At 42.3% G+C, this 25,268-nt stretch overlaps 1 protein-coding gene across 2 annotated transcripts in view; it reads left to right on the forward strand.

The window, feature by feature from the left end:
- The first annotated feature begins 3,082 nt into the window (after positions 1–3,082).
- Positions 3,083–25,268, forward strand: part of PHEX (phosphate regulating endopeptidase X-linked) — a 211,781-nt gene continuing 189,595 nt past the window's right edge. The window contains exons 1-3 of one of the 2 annotated variants that reach the window (XM_059157512.1): positions 3,083–3,453; positions 8,776–8,844; positions 15,977–16,138. In XM_059157512.1, coding sequence (XP_059013495.1) covers positions 3,336–3,453; positions 8,776–8,844; positions 15,977–16,138 — 349 coding nt within the window. In that variant the 5' untranslated portion in view covers positions 3,083–3,335. The remainder of the gene's footprint in view (positions 3,454–8,775; positions 8,845–15,976; positions 16,139–25,268) is intronic. The other variant, XM_059157511.1, reaches the window with a different exon arrangement.

Raw genomic sequence — 25,268 nt, forward strand, 5'->3', positions numbered from 1 at the left:
TATAACATTATTTGACATCCCCCCTTTTCATCCCAGAATAACACTTCACCCCAAAACACACTAAATAATATGCCATAGTTTTAATATTACAGTTTCAAAGACGCATTGACCAATTTCCCTGACACAACAGTTGGCGTTCAGAGAACGTTTAATAGAAGAATTCTGTGAAGCTGGTCAAGTTCAGGTGAACATTTTGCTTTGTGTTAGTGCGCAGTGTAGGTGAGGATAAGAGGCAGCATCTTCTACTACCCTTTAGTTCAGGGTTTCTGTGAAGGGCCGGGGACTAAATCCATTCCATGGGCCATATCTGGGTCACGGAACTACTCAACGCTGACCTTGTAGCATGAAAGCAATCATAGACAATATGTAAACGAATGGGGGTGACTTTGTTCCAATAACATTTATTTATAAAAATAGGTGGTGGCCCAGATTTGGCCCACATGCCCGAGTTTGCAGACCCTTGCTTTTGTCTCCTGTAAGCATTCATTATTTTTCTATACTTTGAACTTCTTTATTTTGCTCTATTTTTTCCCTGTGCTACAACCTTTTTCTCCCCCCCCCCTTTTTTTTTTCAAAGATTTCATTTTTAAGTAATTTCTACTCCCAGTGTAGGGCTGGAACCCATAACCCCAAGATCAAGAGTCACACCCTTCACCGACTGAGACAGCCAGGTGACCCTTCGGTGCTACAAGTTTATTTTTAAATGCAGTTTGAGTGCAAGATAATCAACATTTCCCAAAAGGTTGAAAACTTAATGCAGAAAATGGCACAGAATGAAGAATGCACCTTCTAATGAACAATTCACCAGCCCCCTTTCTCCTGCTCTCAAGTCCTCCTTTGGTGAGGAAAATAAAACTTCATTACTGGCATTACGTGAACAAACTGCATTTATTTTCAATACCTTGAAAGTTATTACTTTTCTAGGCTTGTTTTCATTGTTCAATTAATGTATTTTCTTCTCTGCATTTGCGTATCTTTGTTTGGGATGGAATGCATTGTAGTTTTCCTATTAGGATTCATGGACGTCTTCTTTAGTTTACTGGCTTTTCACTTTGCAGTTGAGTGTTCCAGAATGAATTTACGTGTTTCAATGAGGAATAGCTGTACATCAGGATAAGTCCTAATTGCCAACCCGCAGCCACCATGGCCCGTCAGTTTGGTTCCGGAAAGTGTGGGGAGACTTGGAGAAGAAAGGGAAGCAGGAAGAAGTGGTGTAACACTTGTGTCGGTGGCCGGTCCCTCGTGCACAGGGAGCTCTGTCAAGCTGCAGACCGACAGTGTATGGCAGCGGTCCCTCAGTGACTTTCCCTTTCCCGAGTTGCTGTACTGCTTGAGGCTAGTCCTTGGGCCTCAGTGTTCTCATGGCACACCAGACTTAAAAAGACGTTTGCTATCAAGCATATACTTTTACCATGAGGCTAAACTGGGAAATAAACGTGCTGTCCCTCTGTGATATATCATTATCCTTTGAGCATTTAGCGAAGGATTGGGAGGCTGCGAGACACCCAGACACCAACATCTGAGCGTCCTAAAGCTGCTTTTTAAGAGTGAGTACCTGGGAGCTCACTTGCCTGATTTTCATTGTTCTTCTTACTGCCTTCACTGTTGTGGGCCATGAACTGTAGATGCTGGGGCTATAGCATTGAACTTGATGGATGTGATTCCTGACTTCACAGAGCTCACAGTCTAAGAAGTACTATGGATTCAAGTCTAAAATCTCTTGGGAGAATCCCGTCCTAAGAGCCAAAGGCCTGCTAAGATGTGTTATGGAATAACAACAACAAAATAACATCAATAGGCAATAAGCACATAACATCTATAGCATACTATGGTGTCATAATTTGGACAAAGGCTTGTGCTCTTCTGCCTTTGGGGCAACATGAAACGAGCAGAAAGTGAGGTAGGATGTGTTTTGGAATAAGTCTAAAACCTTGAAAGAACCCCATGCCAGGGGTATAAGGCCTGACCCAGACCAGCCAGATAGGACCGTGAACACGTGGCCACGTAATGCGGGGCTCAACAGCCTCTGCAGAGCTCCGGTGGGACCCACAAGGCCATGGGCACAAGTTCTGCATGAAAACTGTGCTCTACTGGTTTTCAGACGAATTCTCCACCCCCATTCCCGCTGTCCTATGAGCATCAGCAAAACAAAAACAGTTAAGTAGTAGCATTGGTTCACAACACTGTTATCTGTATCATTGGCTAATAAAACCCATAGCAATGGACTCTCAGTTGCCTTTCCCCACAAATAAAGCAGATTTTCATAATTTAAATCGTTCGCATAGTTGAACAAATCAAACACCCAGTCATTCACTCTGTCTTTTCAGTGAAACCAATCACCTTTGATTTTTATCCTGGAGAATCTGCTGAAATGGGCGTATCACAGAAACACAAAACTGTACTAACCAAAGGCTGCTTTGGTGGGCCTGGAGGGCAAAATACACGAGGGCACTTTCCATCAAAAGATGCAGGAGGGAAAAAAAAATCTTGTACCATTTCTTCTGTGGTTGTTAATAAGCTTAATTCGAATGCTCACCACAGAGAGGAAGTGCTTTTTCTTTCTCCTTAAAAAAAAAAAAAAAAAAAAAGTTCCCGTCCAAACCATCAGCCTCTGTAGGTTGCCTTAATTGCTGCTTTGCACTGCACTGGACTATGACTCTGATTTTTGGCACATGCCGTCATACACCAAGTTCCTAAAATAAAATGCTCCAGGATATCCCAGGAACTCTTAGAGGGCTTTAAAAAGGGACTTGCACACCGAAACAATAGCTTGGATGGAGACAGTTGAGGCGAGCAGAATGATGAGTGCACAAGACTTACGTGATTCACTGAGACCTTAGAGCAGGGCCGGAGAATCCTCGCCACCTAACTTATCACGGTTTGGGGGAGTTTGATGAGAATCCAGTTTTGATAAAGACAATTGTTTTTTCCTCCCTAAGTGACTATACATTTAAATAGCTAAAACATCTGTTCAGCCACATAGTAAAACATGTACACTCAGAACGCCTGAGAGAAGAGCCTGCCAAATCATCGGTTGCAAGCGACTTTGCTGGGGGGGTGGGGTGGGGAGAGCACCAAGATAAAGCAACCACTGTTTGTTTTGTCTGGTCAGGGGGAAAGCCAAGGCAACCAATATTTGGGGTTTCTTTTATTTCATTTGTGGAGAAATATTTGAGAAAGGGTGGCGAGGGAAGATTTCCTGGCGGGACTTCTTCAGCTGTCTATTAGTAGAAGAACAAGAGGACCTTGGATGTCAACGCCTAACAGACTCTTGAGACCAGCCACCAGACCACAAAAAGTGACTTTCTCTTTGCGTGGCCTCTGCGTCCCTCCTGATGGAGGCAGAAATGGGGAGCAGCACAGAGACTGGAAAGTCCGCCAACAGAGGCACTCGAATTGCTCTGGCTGTGTTCATTGGCGGCACCCTGGTGCTCGGTATGATCCTCTTTCTAGGTAAGTGGGGCGCTGGAGGCCAGGGAATGAGGCAAGTGCAGTTACGTTTCCTTGTGCTTTATTCTGGCAGACCTGGTCAGGAGGCAGGTGGAGGGCTGTTTGAATGTGTGAGTAGGTGGTGTATCCTTAGCTTCTGTTAAATATGCAGAAGGAAAAGGAGCCCTTTCTTTAGGAAGTCGAAGAAATAAATACGTGCCACCAGATGTATAGTCCAGAAATGCCAAGTGGGTTTCAAGTGGCTTCCAGCAGCTGGAGGACTCAGTTGCACTGTGCAAACGGTTTTTTTTTTTCTTTACACATTGCATTTTACATTTAGCAAAATGAGGGTTTATGAATTCATAGTCAGATACCTTCATTTATTTTGCGAGGAAAGACTTTATGTTGTGATCAAAACCATGCTGGAATTTTTTTTTTTTTTCCATTTGAGTTTTGCTAATGTTTGCCTGAATGAATCATGAACTTTAACTTAAAAAAAAAAAATACAGGGACGCTTCGGTGGCTCAGTGGGTTAAAGCCTCCACCTTTGGCTCAGGTCATGGTCCCAGGGTCCTGGGATCGAGCCCTGCATCCGGTTCTCTGCTCAGCAGGGAGCCTGCTTCTTCCTCTCTCTCTGTCTGCTTCTCTGCCTACTTGTGATCTCTCTCTGTTAAATACATTAAAAAAAATGCAAAGCAGTCTTTAAATGTGCCCTTTAGGGGCGCCTGAGTGGCTCAGTGGGTTAAAGCCTCTACCCTCAGCCCAGGTCATGATCCTGGGGTCCTGGGATCGAGCCCTGCATCGGACCCTCTGCTCAGCAGGGAGCCTGCTTCCTCCTCTCTGCCTGCCTCTCTGCCTACTTGTGATCTCTGTCAAATAAATAAAATCTTTAAAAAATAATAAATGTGCACCTTAAGGATATTCCTCAATGCCTTTCTAATCCAGTGACTCTGGTGGGATAAAATTTTAACTCTGTTTTTTTAGATTTAAAAATTAATATGAAGGAAAACAGAGGTTGTCCTTCCAACATTGGAAAGGTATTGTGATTCAATTATTTTAATGACCCTTGGTGACAATGATGTACCCAGAGAGTATGATGATGAAAGCATATTCCTATGAATAAGAATGAAATGTCATAAAAAGTGGAGATGGATTTTCTAAAATTGCCGGCATTCTGGACCCTTGATTATTAGCCTTTGTATTTTCCTCATACAGCCCATACTATTTCATGAGCTTGAAAGCTATATGGGAACAAGCCTCTATCCTTAGGGGATTTGAGGTGCAGTCTGAAATGCAGCGAGCCTGGAAATGTTCTTTGGCTCGCACAGGTTGTAGGAGGCCATGTTTATCCTGGCAAGGGAAAACCAGTGATTCGACTTGAAAAGAGTTAGGGTTGTGTTGCTGAAAACTCTGCTAAAACCAGCAAACCATCTTTCCATGTTCTCTGTGGCTGCAGACTTCGGAGATTAGATAGGTTTATTACTTTCTGCTACAGCTAAACCTCCTACTCCTGCAGCTGAATTTGTGGATCTCAAAAACTTTTCCGAGATTTCTCGGCACTTGGGGTTTAGACATGTGTCCTCTCCTGAAATTCAAAGGAGAGGAAAATGATATGGTCATGCCCATATGGGAACTGCATACAATGTGGGAAGTGAGTACAAAGTTAGACTATTTGTGTTTCACGAACGCTCCCAAACTTCAAAATCCAAAGGATGATCGTTTATGTAAAAATCCGCACTCTTCTCAATGTTTCTGCAGCTTGAAGCATTTGAAATTCCACGGTTTAAGAACGACTGTATTCTGAGGCTGTTATGTATTAGTTGAAATATTCTCTCTCTCTCTTTTTTTATGATTTTATTTATTCATTTGGAAGAGAAACAGAGACAAGAGAGAGCACCAGCAGGGGGAGAGGCGGAGGCAGAAGGAGAAGCAGACTCCACACTGCGCTGGGAGGTAGAAGCTGAGCTTGATCCCAGGACCTGGAGATCGTGGCCTGAGCTGAAGGCAGATGCTTAACCATCTGAGTCCCCCAGGCACCCCTAGTTGGAATATTCTCAATGGGAGCAAATCTGTTCATTGAGAGGAGATGATTATTCAGAAACAGCTCTAAAGTTTTCAGAGCACAGTAAAATTCATGAAACCAGGCAATGCTATGGGTTAAGGAGGCCTGCCTAGAGCAGAAAAAAATAATTTGCAGTATGCCCAGTTACCTGGCTCTCACTGCAGATTTCTAAGAGGAGCTCTAATGATGTCAGAGAATAGAAGTATAGCCTCTTTACACCTGCGCTACTACTCGGTGTTGCCCTTGGACTGGCAGCATGCGCCCCACTTGGAATCCCGAGGCGCCCCCCCCAAGAACTACTGATTCAGAATCTACATTTCCATAAGATCCCCAGGTGATTCATTTGCAAACTAAGTCTGAGAAGCCTTGCTCTAGCTGACAACAGCTAGATGGATGTTTCTATACAGCCCGTGAGCTAAAAATGGATGTCTATATTTGGGGATATTTGCTTTCAGATAAATGCACAGTCTTCAGGAGGTTTTTGTCAAACATCTCTGCACTATTTCAGACCTTTTCCCCCCAGCCTTCTCCACTGCCTAGTCCCCCAGGCTTTGCCACCCACCTCCACCGTGCACTTAGTGAAAAGTCCTTGTCTGAAAATCTCCAGGGACCTGCAAGGCAATGCTCTTCGTGACAATCTTCTGGTTAAGTCCTCTTCTCTTCAAGGAGCTTCCTGGTTGGTATTTTTCTGTCTGTCCAAATTTAGGCACATGCCTGCAATTTCTAGCATCCCTCCTTACTTCTTTGTATTTTCGGCTCTGGGCTAATCTCTTTCCTAAACCTTAGTCCTTCTACAGTAAGAGTGACTGCCACTGGCCTTGGGGTGGGTCTCAGAGAAGCTAGAAAACTAGAATTTAAAATGACAGGTAGAAGCATAACCAGTTTATTTTAAGGGGTCCTTTCTTCTCTACCTCCTCCCCGCCTTCTTCCTCCCCACAGTCTATTCCTCAAATGTAATGGTTGGCAAACTTTTTCTGTGCAGGGCCAGAGTGTAAATATTTTCAGCTTTCTGGGCCATCCAGTGTCTGTGCTGCTACTCGACTCTCTTATAGCAAGAAGGCAACCACAGACAAATATGTACACAAATAGGCGTGACTGTATTCTGATATAATTTGATTTCCGAACACTGAAATTTGAATTTCAGATCAGTTTTATGAAATATTATTCTTCTTGTGTTTTTTTCCAACCATTAAAAAATGTAAAAATCATTTTTAGCTCACGGGCTGTATAGAAACCGGCAGAAGACTGCATTTGGCTCATGAACCATAGTTTGCTGACCCCCCCACTTTATGGTCATTCTCACACTGTTGGTCTGAGGATGACTCCACTGCATTCTGCGTCATTTCTGCTAGTTAGAGAAAAATCTAAAATGAGAAACCAAACTGTTCCTTAAGTTCCTTAAGTGTTTTTTAAAGCACCTAATCAGTGAAAAGTAACATTTTCTTTTTCTATATTAAAAATATTATTGTTTCTGGGGTGCCTGAGTGGCTCAGCGTGTTAAGCCTCTGCCTTTGGCTCAGGTCATGGTCTCAGGGTCCTGGGATCGAGCCCCGCATCGGGCTCCCTGCTCAGTGGGGAGCCTGCTTCTACCTCGCCCTCTGCCACTCTCTCATGCTCGCTCACTCAAATAAATAAAATCTTTTTTAAAAGATTTATTTATTCCCTTTAGAGAGAGAAAGAGAGAGAGAGCACGCAACCCCGGAGGGGAGGTCAGGGATGGAAACCACACTCCCCACTGAGTGTGGAGCCTGATGCAGGGCTTGATCCCAGGACCCAAGATCAGAACCCGAGCTAAAATCAAGAGTTGGACACCCAACCGACTGAGAAACCCAGGCACCCCTAAGATACTTCTTTTCTTAAAAATAGACCTGAGATGTTCCATAGGCAATTTTCTTTTTTTTTAATTAAAAAAAAATTTAATATATTTTTAATTTATTTTTTTATTATATGTATAATGTAACACAAGTAAAATGGCTGTTTGAGGATGGCAGCAGAGAAAAGAACAAAGAAAAAGCAGGCTCCTCTTAGAATGTGGGTTAATAACAAATACAAATCACCACACTGGCAAGAGATATACACAGGCCTTCCGTCTCTATCAGAAACACGGGTACCGCCATGCTTTCTTATCCTGCTTCTCAGCTGAGATGCCACAAAAGGCCTCGGCTCCCCTTCACCCCCCACCACTCATCTCTCCGCAGCCACATCTCCGAGGATTCCTTATTTCTGCTTACAGAGTACAGCAGTCATGAATTTCCATGAACTTCCTTGGCTACCAAAAATACTTTTGAAATCTAAACTCACATCTGCTAATGCCCAGGTGCTGCCTGGAGTTTACAAATAGGGCGCCCTTCTGTACTTCTGCAGAAATCCGTTTAGATAATACTGTCAGCCAGATGGGGAAAATGAAGCCATTGGCGAAAAGCTAATTCTATCTCACAGGGTTTTTGTTTTGTTTTGTTCTGGTGGGAGTAGGTGGAAGCTTGGTCCACGAGCCGCAGGTCTGGTGGCTAGGCTGAGTTTGGTGGGAGGAGGGTGTGTGGGGTACAATGGCATATCATGACTCTCTTGCTAGATGACTGAATAATATACGGTGTACCCTCCCCCCCCCCCCCCCCCCCCCGTAACACACACGCCATCAGAACTGATTCTGAATCTTATCTAAACATTAAATGCCACGCATACTCTTTTTCTCCTCCCAGTCTGGATTTGCTCCCAACGACATAGTTGTAAATTTCATTTTTTCCCCCCATCTCTAAAACAGGAATGTAGTTGTAAACAGCAAGAGTGAAATTATGAGACTTAAATCACAGATAACTTGAGATGGAAGACACTTGAGAGATCATCTAGCCCAGTGGCTCTCAAACTTGAGTGTGTATCAGAGTCACCTGGAGGGCTTTGCCAAAAAGCACATGGCTGGGCCCCACCCCCAGACTTGCTGATTCAGGTCAGCGGTAGGGCTCAGTAGGTCTTTCTAAAGAGCTGCCAGGGGATGCGGCTCCGGAGAGGCTTGGGGACCCCATTCTGAGAAGCACTGATCTGATTGTATCCACTCCTCTTATATTCTAGAGAACCCAATTTCAGAGCAGCCGAGTCTCACCAAGGTTACTTAGCTTGTGACCAGAATCTGGTTCGGTGATACCGAGCCCCCTGGATTTTTGAACTCCGGGTCAATGCTGAGAAAGACGAACTGATATCAGATGTCTAGCATATGTGCCTGACTGTGGGTTACCTGACGGGGGTCTGCTACAAGACAGTCATTTCTTTATTTTGGTCTGTTTTTCCAGTGAGTCAAGGTTTCTTAAGTCTCCAAGCTAAACAGGAGTACTGCCTGAAGCCAGAATGCATCGAAGCTGGTAAGTCTGTTTTCCTTCCTGTGTCAAGTTATCATTATGGTACCTTGGGAAAAGGAAGAGGAAACAGGTGGTATTTTTAGTGTTCTGTTTGTTTGAGGTTTACCAAGTACAAAATGCAATTTTGATGAACCTTTCAGTTTACTTTCGATGGGAAACGCTCAGTGTGAAATTGTGGAGCATTGGTTTCCTGTTTTTCCCTTCCTTGCAAAAAAACAAATGTGTGGTATTCCAAGTCATTATAAGAAAATCTAGAAGGGGCTTGGAAGGCCAAATGGCTTTTCTTAAGACCCGAACAGAGAGACCATCAGCCTTCCTATGGTCTCAGCTGGATATAGGTCCCTGTTTACCCTAAGCAGTCTCTCTGTATCATTTGGTCAATGGGTCTGACCTGTCTGCCTCTGAGCAGGGATCCTCCATCAATCATCACTTCCACTATCACCTGAAGTCACTTTGGGTCATTACAAGTCAAGCTTGTCTTGAGGTTAAAGGGCCATGCATCAGTGGGTACTCCACAGTGGATATGAGTGTTTAAACTCACCTCCGTTTTGGCATAGCTTATATTCCCTCTATAGGGAAGAGGGACTAGGGCTAGGGCCTAGATTTGCAGGACCCAGATTCCAGCGGCCCACCCCTCTTCTTTAAGTGGGCACGTGGGCACGAACACTAGTGCATTTTCCAAGGGGAGAGTCATAAGGATTAGTTAAGCACATGGCCCTTTCACTTTCCTCTTGGTCTTAAGAGATTAATGAAATAATCTGCCAAATATTTATTTCAAGTCAGGCACTGAGTTAGCAGTGAACTTGAATGACCAGGTAGGGGAAGAAAGACCATCAATAAGCACAAGGTGATCAATGTGGAAGAAAAAGATCGGCTGGTGGTAATGTTGTGCAGAATATTAAAATATTCAAGTACAGTAATGTGATAGCAAGGACAGGATGGCTAGATTGGGAAGTCTGAGGAAATGATGTTGAAATGACCCTGAATGATGAGAAGGGACATGTGTGAAGATCAAGGAAAGGGCTTTCCAGGTACAGAAGAGCTGAGGCAAAGGTCCCAGAGCGGAAGAACTTAAGTGCATAGGGGACAGAGTGCAGGTGATGAGAGGCTTAGTGGGGAACTGGGGTGTCAGCGAGTGTGGGTTTTTCCTAAGTGTGCTGAAAAGCCTCCAAAAGATTTCAGTAAAGACAGAGACATGATCTTATAAGCATTTAAACGATCTCTCCGTGCACACCTGGGCTCGGAGAGTCTTCTTGGGTGGGGAACAGACCACAGGGAGCAAGATGGAAGCAGGTCGTCAGGAGGGAGGTTATTTTGGTGAGCTGGAAGAGACTCGATGCTTTCTTGAATTCCAGAGATGGAAAGGCAGAGTGTAGAGGGTTTAGGAGCCAGAGGGCTGCCAAAGGATTTGAAGTGGGCTGTGAGAAAAAGCAGAGAATCAAGGTGATGCTTAGATTTTTGGCAGTGGCATTAGCTGAGTTAGAAAAGACTTGGGTAAAAGAGCTTTTAAATTCAGAGGCCTTATACAGAGGTAATGGATTAGACAGTATGTTATTTTTTGTCCCTTTTTAAAGTGATCTATCTATATATTTTTAACCAGTCATTGTGTTAAGTGACTTACATATGCTGCTATCTCATAAAATCTTCATAAGAACCCCATGATGTCAGTGCCTTCACCAGACCCAACTACAGATGAGGATATGGAGGCTTCTGGAAGCTAAATAATTTGCTCAGGATCACATCCTGAGTTTGGTGCTGCACTGGGCTTCAAGTTCATGTCTGTTTGCTCTCCATCAGTGCTTTTGTGCGATAAGGCCATACCTGGTAACTCTTCAGCCTTGGTCCTGTCTTACCTTTTTCATAAGGATAGACCTACCAGAGTCTGGTGACTGGATAACAGTTTCAGCTTCTCGATCTCATCCCGGAAAGGGTGAGAATAATTTGGGAATTCCCATACCCTTTCCTGTTTGCAGCTTGAGCCGCTGACCTAGGGGATTTCAATGGAAAGGGATGACTTGAAGTAGAGTGGACCACCAGGCAGAACTGTCAGAGGTCACATTTTCGACTTCATGTCACCTTGTGATTTTGCTGTGGTTGGGTCCTTGCAGATGTATGAAAATGAGATTTTCTGAACTGAAAAATTTTCAATTTGAGAAGGCAACTTTTGGTACGGAGAGCCACATACCGTATGAGTTTTCTCTTGATTACAAATTGTAATAACGCAAGAGTAAACCTTACAGAATGCCGTTTGCTATGTCGTCTCCTGGCAGCTAGTCTGTTTTGCCTTGCTGTTCTGTTTTTAATTTTCACGTTGGTGAACAGCTTTCTAATACTGAAAAAAAATACTGATTTTTCTGTCTCTGTGACAAAAGGCTCACCAAGGATATATCCTCTTCAGTGTAACATGAACCTCACTGTGATTAGGGACCTGCAGAACAGCTGTTAGGTACACACTGCATAAATGGGCCCCTGGGAAGGTTTCAAATGAGAAGCAGCACAAAGGCATGCGCGGGAGGTGGGGGAGGTGGAGGGGGTGGGGGCGCGCGTGCGTGGTGGGGGTGCGTGCGTGGTGGGGGTGCGTGCGTGGTGGGGGTGCGTGCGTGGTGGGGGTGCGTGCGTGGTGGGGGTGCGTGCGTGGTGGGGGTGCATGCGTGGTGGGGGCACGTGTGCGTGCGTGTCTAGTCGTGCAGGATGAAAGCTCAGAAGTTGGAAGCGTTTGATGACCTCTGGACCATTTCTGAGCAGGTGCCACCCGTTTCTGAAAGTCTCTCCATAGCCTTTTTTCCTTCCTCTTGTCCATTTCCTCTTCTCCGAATCCCTCTTTCAAAATAAAGGTGGAAAAAATTACAAGGAAAGGGCGTGCCAAATACAGTTAAGGGCAGACAAGCTGACTTGGGTTTGAAGCATGATCTGGCCACTTAAAAGCCATATGATCCTGGGTTGATTAAATAACCATCCAGAGCCTCTTGTTTACCATCTATAAAATGGGAATGCTGTTTTAACTTAGCATATTAGGTGTGAGATTGTGAGAAAATAGTGCTGGTTGTAGTAGTAATCCAGGTCTACAGTGTGTGATTCTTAACCCCAGACCCAGAGAACATTGTAACCGTCAGTTGGCAAGACTGGACCTGATTTCAGTTCTTGTGGTGGCAAAACTAACTCTTAACTTCTGTGAGACTGTTGTAGACTTTGTTTATACCACCTAGGAAAATATCCGTATATTTCCTATGTAATTATTAAGGTGCTTGTTTCAGGAGTGCCACTCCAGACATTGCTAGAGGTAGTATATTAGCTGTGTTCTATTCACTATATTAGTTTTCTAAAACCTGAAAGCCTATAAGCTCTGAAAAGTAACTCAAGAGTTTCGAATGAGTGTTTATGGAATTATAATAGCAAAAATTTGTATGTAAGGTTGCCAGCTTTAGCTACGTGCATACGTGGATGCTCAGTTACATTTGGATTGCAGATAGACAACAAGGCTGCTATTTTTTTGTATATGTCCCCTACAATATTTGGTACATTCTTAAACTGTAAAAGCTATAATTGATAAGAAATTCAAATTTCATTAGGCATTCTCTATTTTATCTGGCAACCATATTTGTCGTGTGCCTGAGACTGTTCTGGACATTTCATGTGTATTGATTCATTTAATTCTCATGAAGATCCCGTGGGTTATGGTTATTATGTCTTTTTATAGATGAGGAAACTGAGAGGTTAAATAACCTGCGCAAGGTTACATACATAGCTTTGCACGGTGGTGTTGGCATTTAAACCCAGGCTGTCTGGCTCCAGATGATGCTGAACTTTCTGAAAAGGGCTTAGCATGGTTCCTGGTACACAGGAAATGCTCAGTATTAATGATTTTACTGTTAGCACCACCCTCTCCCTTGAGCCCTGATTAAACTTAAAGGCTCAGGCTGGTACATGGGGTGTGGTGCCTCTACCTCGGCATAAGCACTAGTAAGAGACCCAGTAATCCCTGACCTTATATGCAGTAACTTGAGAGAACACATAGTTGGGCCTTTCACAGGTTTCTTTGATCCTCATATTTCTTTATTAAAACAAGTCTCTTTGAGTTTTCTCCATGGAACTGAGCAGGGGAAAAGGAGTTGTGGTGTCCTGACAACTGTGGTCCCTTGAAATTTGAAGTCACCGTTCTCCTCCAGAAAGTGCAGCCCTGTGCCCAGCTGTGAATTATGAATGATGAATTGGGAGGTTGAAACTGGAGTTTTCCCACTTAGCGGGCTGACTTCCAAATTCTGTGTGAGTGATGTATTTCCCCGCTCTGTGTCAAGGCTGAGGTCAGAGCTGATCTTGCAGATTTTGTAGGTACCTACAAGAACACTGGATATGTTTTAGGCTGGGGGCAGGGGGAGGTTTGGGAAGGCTGACAAAAAACAATGTGCTTATGTGAATAAAAATGTGTGTGAAGGTTCTTCTTGTGACTGTAAATATTTTTTAAAAGTATTTTATTTTATTTATTTGACAGAGAGATCACAAGCAGGCAGAGAGGCAGGCAAAGAGAAAGAGAGGGAAGCAGGCTCCCTGCTGAGCAGAGAGCCCGATGTGGGGCTCGATCCCAGGACTCTGAGATCATGACCCAGGCTGAAGGCAGAGGCTTAACCCTCTGAGCCACCCAAGCGCCCCTGTGTGACTGTAAATATTGTATGGCAGGGAAACTTGAATAATCTCTGCACCTGGGGTGTCACATAGTAGATTCATTCTGTGGTGGCACAGCCAGAATTATTATAAATACAAACTGAAATAAAGATTTGGTATGTCCTAGCTTATTTGCGTAGTAATTAATAATAAAATAGTAGCAGTAAGTAAAAATATAATTGGAGACCATTGAACTAATTCTCAAAGATGAAAATATTAAGCCAGTTTTAAATTTATCAAACTTCTAAAACCAGTTTTTTATTTTACTTTTTTTTTTTTTTTTTGAGAGAGCACAAGCAGAGGGGTTGGGGAGAGGGAGATAGAGAATCTCAATACTCAGTGCAGAGCCTGACTCGGGGCTCCGTCTCACAATGCTGAGATCATGACCTGGCCAAAATCAAGAGTTGGATACTTAACTGACAGCCGTCCAGGTGCCCCTCTAAACCAGTTTTTTTTTGCTTTGATTTTTTGGGGGAGGGGGAAAGTTCTGGGGATTTTGTAGTCCTGTAGAAACTGAGGATATGTCTATATCATTCACTTTATCAAGGACAAAGAGCTCTTGAAAATTTTCATAGCAAATCTAGGCTGGAAAAATAGCCTTAGTTTTAAACCTGGAGGTCACATGTAACCAAACTGATAACCAGCATATATACATATATGCTGATGATCCTTTTTTTTGGCAATTCCTTCATATTTAGCTGACAACTCATTGGGTTTTCATTACTTCAAATAAATATATCCTGGCATTAATTAAAGTATGAAAATTACCCAGAATGTCATCTTTCCAATGTCATTAAAATACTGGCTGCCCTCTACTTTTTAAAAAATTGGTGCATATCTTTGCGTTAGAGAGGTAGCCAGCAGTTGTATGACAGTTGGCAGGGAGTTGGAGTTGAATATTAGGAATTTTGGAACCTTCTCATTTTTTTTTTTAAAGATGTTATGATTTGAGAGAAGGAGCATGTGCATGCGGGAGATAGATCATGAGTGAGCACAAGGCGGGGAGAGAGGCAGAGGGACAAGCAGACTCTCTGCTGAGCGTAGAGCCTAATGTGGGGCTCGAACTCAGGGTCCTGAGATCATGACCTGAGCTGAAGTCATACACTCAACCAATTGAGCCACCCAGATGCCATAAGAACCTTTTCATTTTTTAAAAAAGATTTTATTTATTTATTTGACAGACAGAGATCACAAGTAGGCAGAGAGGCAGGCAGAGAGACAGAGGGGGAAGCAGGCTCCCCGCTGAGCAGAGAGCCCGATGTGGGGCTCGATCCCAGGACCCTGAGATCGTGACCTGAGCCGAAGGCAGAGGCTTAAGCCACTGAGCCACCTAAGCGCCCCTACCTTCTCATTTTTTAGTGAAAGATTTTTTAAATGCTCATGGATACTTCCTCCCTGTTGAGTGTGTTACATATGTAATTGTGTGTGGGCTTATGAAAGAGGAAGAAATGGTAAATCAGTCTGTTGTGTCTTTCTGTTAACTTACACACATACTCCCCTCCTCTGGCCAGGTCCAGGGGCCAGGTCAGCAGCTATATCGTTTTACGGGGCTGGATTCCCTGCTAAATGGCCCTGAGCCTCCCTGCAGGGCCTGTGGGGGTTTCTTCCAGGGGTTCATTCCTCTGAGAGCTACACTGAACGTCCAGGGGCTCAGGAATTCATAGGTGGCTTTCCAGGTCTTTATGGAGATATATTGTACATACCTCTTTTAAATGTTTCAATATGACTTATGGGCCTCGCTTTCACCTTCAGCTTATGCTGTGGAACAAACTACCTTTGAGGCTTGAAACACGAGTGATTGAGTATTTCTTCTGATTCTGTGGGTTAATTGGGGGTTCCTCTGCAGCTCTTGCCTAGCCTCATTCATACAGCTGCGTTCAGCTTGAGGGTCCTCTGGCCTGGAACGTCCATGATGGCTTCAGTCACAGGTCTGGCACTTGGTGCTGATGGGTTATTTTCCATGTTGCTTCACCTCCTCCGGGAGGCTTCTTCAAAGGGCCATAACAAGGCCCTTCTAAGGCCTAGTTTTGAAACTCCAGCAGTCACTCAGCTGTATACTGTTGGTCACAGCAAGTCACAAGGCCAACCCAGATTCAAGGCAGGGAAAATAGATCCTGTCGCTGGATGGGATGAGTTGCGAGTGACCCCGGAGAAGGTTGAGAGGGATGGAAGGAAACACTGCACACGTCCTTGCAAACAATTTACCGTAAACTCCATCTGCATTCCTATCCCATGCTGCGCAGATGTCCGGGGCGGTCCTGCAAAAACCATTAACACCAATACCACCAAGCTTTTACCCACTCAATCTGAATACAGTAATTTAATAGAGTGAAGTTGATTCAAGGAGTCATTTGAGAGGCAAAGTAAAAGCCAAGGCTGGGGAACTGGTTGATAGGAAACGGTTGTTTAATTTGGAAGGGAACAGTACACAGCGTTCACTGCTTCTCATTAATCCTATGATTTTCTTTTTAAATAGCTGCTGCCATCTTGAGCAAAGTAAATTTCTCTGTGGACCCCTGTGATAATTTCTTCCGGTTTGCTTGTGATGGCTGGATAAACAGTAATCCGATTCCTGAAGATATGCCAAGCTATGGGGTTTACCCTTGGCTGAGACATAACGTTGACCTCAAGTTGAAGGGTAAGTTTCTACGGGGGTTTGGTGACGCACTTTACAGAGAGCAGTACTTGACAGGAAAAACACAGTTTTGGATTTGAAGCATGCCTGCTTGCTTTTTAACTATATTAAATTTCATTTCTAAGATTTTTTAAAATGGAGGGTTAAAAGGAAAATTGTGGAATTTCAGTCTCCCAGATCTCAAATACAAGCCTAGCAGAGGCTTCATTTTGTTTGCATTCACTAATGTTAAATTCTGCTGAAGGATAACTAGCATTTCCTTGAGATTGGGAACAAAGGAATAGTTAATGAAAGTTGTTTTATATAATACACTTATTGGTTGTGTTCAGAGCAAACGGTCACATGTTTATTTATGTCCTGGATTTTCATGGCTACAAAATGTACTTAACACCTCATTGTCTTTTGAGAACTCAGGATGACCTTGTGTTTGTCATATTGTTCCTGTTAACTTCTGACTTGGCTCTGGGGGAACTTTCTTTTCTCCCGTGGCCTCTGTGGTAACGACAGGCTCACACACACATACTCACATATGCCTAAGGACACATATACATGTGTGCGTGCGTACACGCACACTTCAAAACTTGGAAAAGTCTTTCACTAAAGGCACTTCTGTTCGCATTACATTTATTTTTTTATGCTGAGCTATTGGAGGAAGGCACTTCAGGATGGAAGTAGGGAAATTTTAAGGCCAGATAAGGTAACTGTTTCAGGAAAACAATAATGTGTATATTTTAGGGTGCCTGAGTGGCTCAGTTGGTGACACGTCTGCCTTCAGCTCAGGTCCTAATCCCCGGGTCCTGGGATGGAGCCCTGCATTGGGGGGGGGGTCCCCACTTAGTGGGGAGTCTGCTTCTCTCTCTCCTTCTGTTGCTCCTAGAATAACACCTAGAATTTTATTTATTTATTATTTCATTTATTTTTATTTTTTTACTTTTTGGTTGTCCACAACACAAGTTTATCATCCTAAAATTCTCGAGGTTGGAAGTCTGAATGAGTTGGCAGGGCTTCCGGAGGCTCGAGGGGTGACTGAATGCTGTGCCTTTTCTGGCTTGTGCAAGCCACCTTCGCTCCTTGGCTTGTGGCCCCTGCTGCATCTTTACAGCCAGCACTGTCGCATCTTCAGCTCTCTCTCCAAGCTGACCTCTGACTTCCTTCCTCACATCTCTTTCTCTCTCTCTGATGAAAAAAGTCTCTTCTATTTAGAGAGGTAAGGCCCCATCAGTGACCTGATCACTCTACCTCACGATCCTTAACTGAATCCCACCTGCAAGGTGCCTTTGCCATATAGGGTGGCACAGTCACAGGTCTGGGCACAGGGGTGAAGACATCCTTGAGCAGGGAGGGAGCGCCATTCTAGTGCCAGAGGCTTCCCGCGCTCTCTCTGGTAGCCTGAGGTAGTCCTGTGCTGTAGCCTGAGGTTTAGAGCATTGCATTTGATTAACTGGGCCCCCTAAAGCTTTTGTTTTTCATCCATTATGTAAAATAATAGGATCTAGAGCTTTTAGAAAAGATCTTTTCGAGAAACTTCCAGATCAAATGTGAAGTGAAAAGGTATGTTTTCTCTTTTCCATTATTGAAATTTTTTCCCTTGTTTTGGATATTTGAGACTTTAGAACTCCAGAAGGAATTTCTGAGAAGCTGGAAGAATCATCATTTTTCTTTCTACTCCATCTCCATTTCCCCAAGATTTTAAGTACATGAAAATTAAATGTCTCAATTTACATATGTTTTAATAACTGTAACTATTGGCATAGTAATTAGATACCTATTGTCAATTGTAAGGAAAATGTACTTAAGCTTCACAGCTTATCCACAATATAAATTGTATGGACCTAAACTCTCGAGGAGGACTTAAAAGTTTCATAAGTTAGAATAAGTATGTGCTATAATGTCGGTTTCCCCCTAACCCAACAGGACAGGTTCCCATACTATAGAACGATAAGACATTGAGAAATGAATTTGCTAATAATGATTTCCCTGTATGATATTAACACACATTTATCCTTCACCTACCATTCTTGCCTATTTCCTGTTTACCTTCTTTGGCTTTTCTTCCTAGACAGAGAGAAGTGTACACAGGTGTCACTGAAGGATAAGAAAAAGATTTGCAGATAGATGCTCCTTACATGTTAGTTAGAGTCAGAAGATTTCTATCTTCAGGGCATCGAAGCAGAGCAGTTAGAATAATTTAAAGCTCTTCCTAGGGATGTCTTAATGTGAAAATGAAAATCAGTACCAATGTGCTTTTTCTTTGAGGACACTGTGTATGAGTTCCTTGAGCATTCATAGAACTATGACTTAATTGTTGAGAGGCACACAGAGGTTTTTTTGTTCACTTCCTTCTTTTAAAAATGGAAAACTTTACTTCTAAGCTAAGTTGGGAAAGTACAAAGAACCAAAAATTAAATGCAAAAAAAGTAACAAGAAAGTTGCTCATAAATCCACCCATGGGAATAACTGCTAATGGAGCAGTTGGGTATACATCTTTCTAGTTTTTCTTTTTTTTTTCCATTTGTGGGTATATATGCAAACCTTCATGTGCACACCCATCTATTTAAAAACCTAGCTAAAATTAGGCGTACTACCCTGTCATGGACTTTAAAAATGGTGTCTTTCTCATAAACACAGTTAATGTCAATAGATATATTTTCTTATTCTATATAACACTGTCATAAAGATCCATGTGTATTCCAGAAGTGGAGTTGTTGTATTGAAAGAGTTGTCACAGTTTAATTTTTGATGTGTACGTACAGCTGAATAGCCCTTCAGAAAGTTATTTCTAGGTCTTTATATATTTTCTTGCTGCTTTAAATGGTAAGTCGTCTCCATCAACTGGTTTTCTTTGGAGGGGGGTGGTTTGGTGTGTAAAGTAGGGGTCAGCAAAGCATGGCCTGTGGGCCCAATCTAGTTCACTGCCTATTCTTGGAACTAAAGTTTCATTGGAAGGCTCTACATCCGTTCAGGTAGGCATTGTCGATGGCTGCTTTTGTGTTACAGCAGCAGAAATGGGAAGTTGCTACGGAGACCACATGGCCCACAAGCCTACAGTATTGACCCTCTGACCTGTAAGGAAAAAATTTGCCAACTCCTGGTGCCCATTGTAAAGCTTTGATATATCTATATTGGATCACGTTAGAACTGTCTTTTTTTTGTTTTTTTGTTTTTTTTTTAAAGATTATCTTTATTTGAGAGAGCGAGTGAGAGGGAGAGAGCACAAGCAGGCAGAGGGAGAGGGAGAAGCAGGCTCCCCATTGAGCAGGGAGCCTGATGTGGGACTGGATCCCAGGACCCTGGGATCATGACCTGAGCCAAAGGCAGGTGCTTAACTGACTGAGCCACCCAGGCACCCATGGAATGGTCTTATTAAATAATAGCTTTTTGGTGGCTTCTTTAGAATTTTTTAGATAGGTAATCTTAAAGTTAAGAACTAGAGTTTTTGTCTCACCCTTTCTTTTTACTGTATTGCCTGGATCCTCCAGAACAGTGTTGAACAGTAGCAATAACCATGGATGTAATTTTTTTATGCCTATCTTGGTTGGTGATGCCTCCAGTATTTTCCCTTGGCCCCCAAACATATTTTTTTTGTTTTGAGTAAGTATTCTTTATTGTATTCTGTTACTCCTAGTTTGCAAAAAGAACTTCAATAATAAAAACACAAAAAAAGTAAAAACAAGTCACGAAGAACCTAATTTGGTCCTGCCATCCAGTGATAACCCCCCCTTTTTTTAAAAGATGTTATGTATTTGACAGAGAGAGGGAGATCACAAGTAGGCAGAGAGGCAGGAAGAGAGTTGGGGGGGGGAGAAGGCTTCCTACAAAGCAGAGAGCCCGACACGGGGCGCGATCCCAGGACCCCAAGATCATGACCTGAGCCGAGGGCAGAGGTTTAACCCACTGAGTCACCCAGGCGCCCCCAGTGATAACCTTTTAAATGCAAATATACATACAAAGTTATATGTATATGTCAAAAGGATCATATATTCTCTGTTTATAATATTTTATTTGACATGATAACATATTTTTGTGTCAATAAAAGTAGATCTTTACTATCCATTGCCATGACTGCTTTGTATGGATACACTCTAGCTGATTCAGTCAATTCCCATGTTGCCATTTAGATTATTTCCAGATTTTTTTTCCTCATTGTAAGCGCTCAGAGCATGAGTGTTGAAGCTGTAGACCTACATTTGAATCCTGGTTTCCTTACATTTCTCCTCTGTGCCACTTTTGACCACTCCTTTTCCCTAGCTCAGTTTTCTTACCTTTCAAAAGGGGTTAAGAGAACCCATTTCTTAGGGCTTGTGGGGCTAGAGGAGATGACGCTTATAAATGACACTTTCCTGGCATACAGCAGGCCCTCAGTAAAAATTTGTTGTCTCTGCCTCTATTTTGTCTCACAGCTAGTTCTGAGGCTCATGAAATAGTGTCTACCAAATGCCTGAGGTTTTATTCTGGTCTTATCGTTTGTAAATATCATGTGCTTTCAAAAATATTGAATACCGTCTAGATATTTTTCCTCACCCTTGATAAAAAGCGAGAACATCCAAAAATAAAACCCAATACCACCAATCAAAAGAATACCATTTTCTTATGGCTGATAGAGAGCACACAGATACGGCTGTCCAATTTGTGAAATAAAATGGATTTGACAGATCGGGCTGATGAAAAATTGCCCTCTATTGAAGTCAGCAGCCTGGCTTCGTGAATTTTTTCTTTAAGTGGCATATAAGACTCAGATTCCTAGTTGGAAGATAAAATTATTTCTTATTCTCTCCAAGAAGCAAGTTTTTTTTTTTTTTAAAAGCAGGACGAATATAGTCATGTGTTTGAATGTCTCAAAATTTCCTTCCTACAAAACCTCCCAAATTTGTCTTCATGTGACCGTGAAGATGACACAGCATGTGTTGCTTATGAACGAGCAGATGAAAATTTTGCAAATGAGCACTTATGAAACATGAGGCAATAAGTGAGATAGAACACTTGTGTCAAACAGAAGACAGATGACTCAAGGTAGGGCCAGCTCATCTCTATTATGAAGTAGCAATCTTTGCCAATATTTTGTAAAGAAATGCAGTGTATTATTATATTCAAGCACAGATAGCACCAGCAGAACAGTAAGAGGAAGTAGGATTTATACACTAATGAGCAAAGAAAGGTGGTTATGATTCATAGATGGGTTATTTATTTGTAAATATTTGCTGGCTAAGATTCAAATGGTTCTCATAATTAAATACCCCCCCCCCCCAATCTTGTTTTTGCTCTAATGATCCTAGCCAAATCGTCTTTTGCAGATAGTGGAAAGCTGAAAATTTCAGATCTTGTAACGTCATTTGATAATTAAGAAGTTGAGACGATTGAAGACTGTGAATTGTGTCATTTTCCTCAAACCTTGAACATAGTATGATATACCACACTGAGCTTCGACATCATTAAATTCTTTGAAACAGACCTCAGATTAGAAAAAAAAAAATGGGGACACAGTAGAGAAATGCTATGAAGCAGCCAGCCACTGGGGTGGGCTTTTTATTCTTGGTGAAACTCAGCCCCGGTAAATCTCAGTGAATCTGCTGTATAAATAGGGGGTAGAAGGGTTGCTATTAATAGATTCCTGTTTTTGTGACCATGGTGGCTCTTTTTCATGTGGCCACACATGGAGTAGTAAATTGCCAAATTATACATGTGTCATCATTAGGTCCCACATGCATAGAGAGGTGCTGTGTGAAGATTTGGGCCTGTATAGAAGACATTTCTTTATTTATTTACAAAGATTTTATTCATTTATTTGACAGCACAAGCAAAGGGTACAGCAGAGGGAGAGGGAGAAGCAGGCTCCCCGCTGAGCAGGGAGCCCAACATGGGGCTTGATCCCAGGACCCTGGGATCATTACCTGAGCGGAAGGCAGACACTTAACTGACCGAGCCACCCACGCGCCCCTAGAAGACATTCAGAATGTGAAATGACATGATTTTACTTGAAAACTATTTTGTTGTTGTTTGCATTTTTCCTAATCTTGGGATACCATTTGAGCATGGGGTGTGTGTGTGTGTAGAGTGTAAGGAAAGGGAAAGAAGCTGTAAGATTTAAAAAGTTAAGCAATTTCTTGTTAGGAAACACCCCCTTGAAATATACACATGAATTTCTCCCTGAAGCCTCTTTGAAAAATCTATATGTAGATCCAGAATGTATTTTTCTAAATAGCCAAAGGACGTGAAGAGGCCATGAGAACAGCCATCATGTGTGAAAGCTTGTGTTCCCGTAGTTCTGATCGTTAGAATTTCAGGTTTTCTTCTTGTGTCTTCTTTTCTACCCCTAGTACATGTCCTTGTCTTTTTAACTCTTTTCTACTCCAAGCATTTGATTTTAAGATCTGATCTTTCTCCCTGTGGCTTTCACGTAGCTCTTCTTTCATAGGGGTTAATATTACAAGTAAGTTGGGTACACTTGACAAGAACCAGATATGTTCATTAGATTCATTCTGGGTTGTGTGCTCTTTAATTTGGGGAAAATATATTCACTTCAAAGAGATTGAAATGCATAGTGTTTTGACTGAATTAATCTGTGAACTCAAGACTGTTGACTTGGCATTTATTTTTTTCTTGGTACCAGTTGCTTTCAGTCACAAGTAACAGAAATTCCAATTCCACCTGTCTTAAAAATAGAGAAAATTTTCTGGTCCATGTAACCAAAATGTTTAGTAATAATTCAGACTTCAGGTAAGGATTGATCCAGCAGCTGAATGTCATTAAAGATCATATTTCTTGATTTCCCTGTGCTTTGACATTCACTGTCTCATAATTTGTTTCTAAGTCTCTTTGGTCCTAAGATCCGTGTCAATAGCAACCAAAATTTATACTTCCTCATTCACATCTAGCAAGAGGCATTGTATTAGACATAGGAAGATACAGAAGTGCAGAGATTTAATAAGGCCCCCAAGACTACCCATGTGGAACTTAAAAATCTGCACATCACAAAGCGTTTCAGTAAGTACTGTAATCAGAAGTCTAGAGCTGCACTGTTCAATATGGTAGTCACTAGCCACTTGTGGCTTTTTTAAAAATAAGATTTATATATTTATTTGAGAGATAAAGAGCATGCAAGTGGTAGGGAGGGGCAGAGGCAGATGAAGAGGGAGAGAAAAATTCAAGCAGACTCTGTGCTGAGCTCAGAGCCTGATGTGGGACTCAGTCTCACAGCCCTGAGATCAGACCTGAGCCAAAACCAAGAGTTCAATGCTTTACCCAACTATGCCATCCAGGTGTCCCCCACTTGGGGCTCTTGAGTACTTGAAGTATGGCTAGCTGGAATTGAAATGTGGTATAAATAAAAAATACCACCAAATTTCAAAGACTTCATTTTTAAAAACATATAAAATATCTCACCAAGAAATTATTTCCTCAATTACATATTGAAATGATAATATTTTAAGATCTATTTGGTTAAAGTATATTACTAAACAACTTCACCTCTTTCATTTTTCTAATTTTTAAATGTACAAGGAAATGAATAATGACCTGTATGGCTCAGATAATGTTTCTATCAGTGCTGTTCTAGAGCCCTGAATAGGCCGTTGGATAGGTGAGCTATCTGAATCAGTTCAAGTTTACGTTAGTTTATAGAGTTGAGCAATAGAGAAGGGGCAGAGAGCACCTTTAGTAAAAATAGTTCTCTACTCCCATCTCCAGTCCCTTTCTATCCTATTACTCTATTAGTGTTCTTTGTGGCACTTATAACCGTTAGAATTAGCTTGTGTATATTTTCCTGCCATTTTGGGCTTCACTGTGACTCAGCACCCAGCATCATGCCTGGCACGTAGTTGGTGCTTACTAACACTTGCTAAAGAGAAGAGAAAGACTGTGCCCTCTGTGAGTGGCTGGGGGCAGTGGTGAGGGTGGCTGGCTGACTCAGTGGAGAGGGGTGGCTTTCTCGTCTCTTCTTTCTCCCCTTCCACCTGTGCCGAGGGCCCAGCATGCTGTTCCAGAAGCGTCCCGAGATGCAGCCAGAGCTTGCCCCTGATGGAAGGGGAAGAATAATCATCAGTTATTCTTCAGGACAGGAGAATGGAAGTGAGACAGGCTAGAGCCCTTCCTGGGGCTCCAAGACTCTCTGGGGATGTGATCTTGTGTAAGATACAGTAAGGAAAAGGAAAACTCCCAAGACAGCATTTACATTTGGGCTCTGAAAAGCAGTTGGGATTCTGCCACTTATTGGCTCTGTGACTGCTGGCAAACCACTTTCCTCTGAGGTGGAGTTTCTTATCTGGTGATACTGTTGGATTAATTCAATGAGGTGCATCAAATGTCTTCTACACAGAATTCAATAAATAACATCTGCTGTTATTGTTAATTTCATGAGGATTAAATTAACATTTTGAAAGCACTTGGCATGTAGTAGATGCTTGAGAAATGTTAGATTCCTAGCCAAATAAAAATTACAAATTGATAAGAAAACCTTACCAGCATCATTAAAGTAAAACTGTAGGATGTAGTTTTTTTCTGAAAGTCTCACCATGCCTATAAATAAGGCAGCTGATCCTGAAAGGGACAAGTCTGGAGGTGGAAATAGTAGGTTAGGACATTTGTGTGTATTCCAAGCTTTTATTGGCAGACCTTGGTCATGACCTCAAACCTGGAAGGTTTTGATAATCTGTTTGTTGGACAACACATGGGTTGGGGGAAAAGCATTTTAAATCCCTCCTGCAGGAAAAGAGAGAAGAGGAAAGGAGAATTGGTGAAAACGAGGAGAAGTGTCATCTTAGGCTGTTCTAGATCTTCTAGATGCCACTTTTTGTTGCTTACACTGGTTTGCTTTTCTTCTCTCATTTTTTCACGTCTCCCTCCGGGATTCTTAACTCAAGAGGGCTGTCTATAGAATTCCAGGGACTTGAAGGGGAAAAGATGCACGTTTATTTTTGCTAACCTCGGATGGAACTTCAGCATTTTCTTTAATTATGAAAGTAGGCAAAACCCTGGTATTATGGGCTGTGACCCTGCTAGCAATGGAAAGCATTATTTTTCTGTCTTGTTATAAATGTTCCAAGTATCTTGAAATATTATCTACGTACGTCCCCGCTTCAAAATCCTAGCAATGTTTAGACCTAATGCTAGATCTTCGTATTTAATGACTTAATAAAGT

This window comes from Mustela lutreola, chromosome X, assembly GCF_030435805.1.
Source record: "Mustela lutreola isolate mMusLut2 chromosome X, mMusLut2.pri, whole genome shotgun sequence".
In the NCBI taxonomy this organism is placed as follows: Eukaryota; Metazoa; Chordata; class Mammalia; order Carnivora; family Mustelidae; genus Mustela; species Mustela lutreola.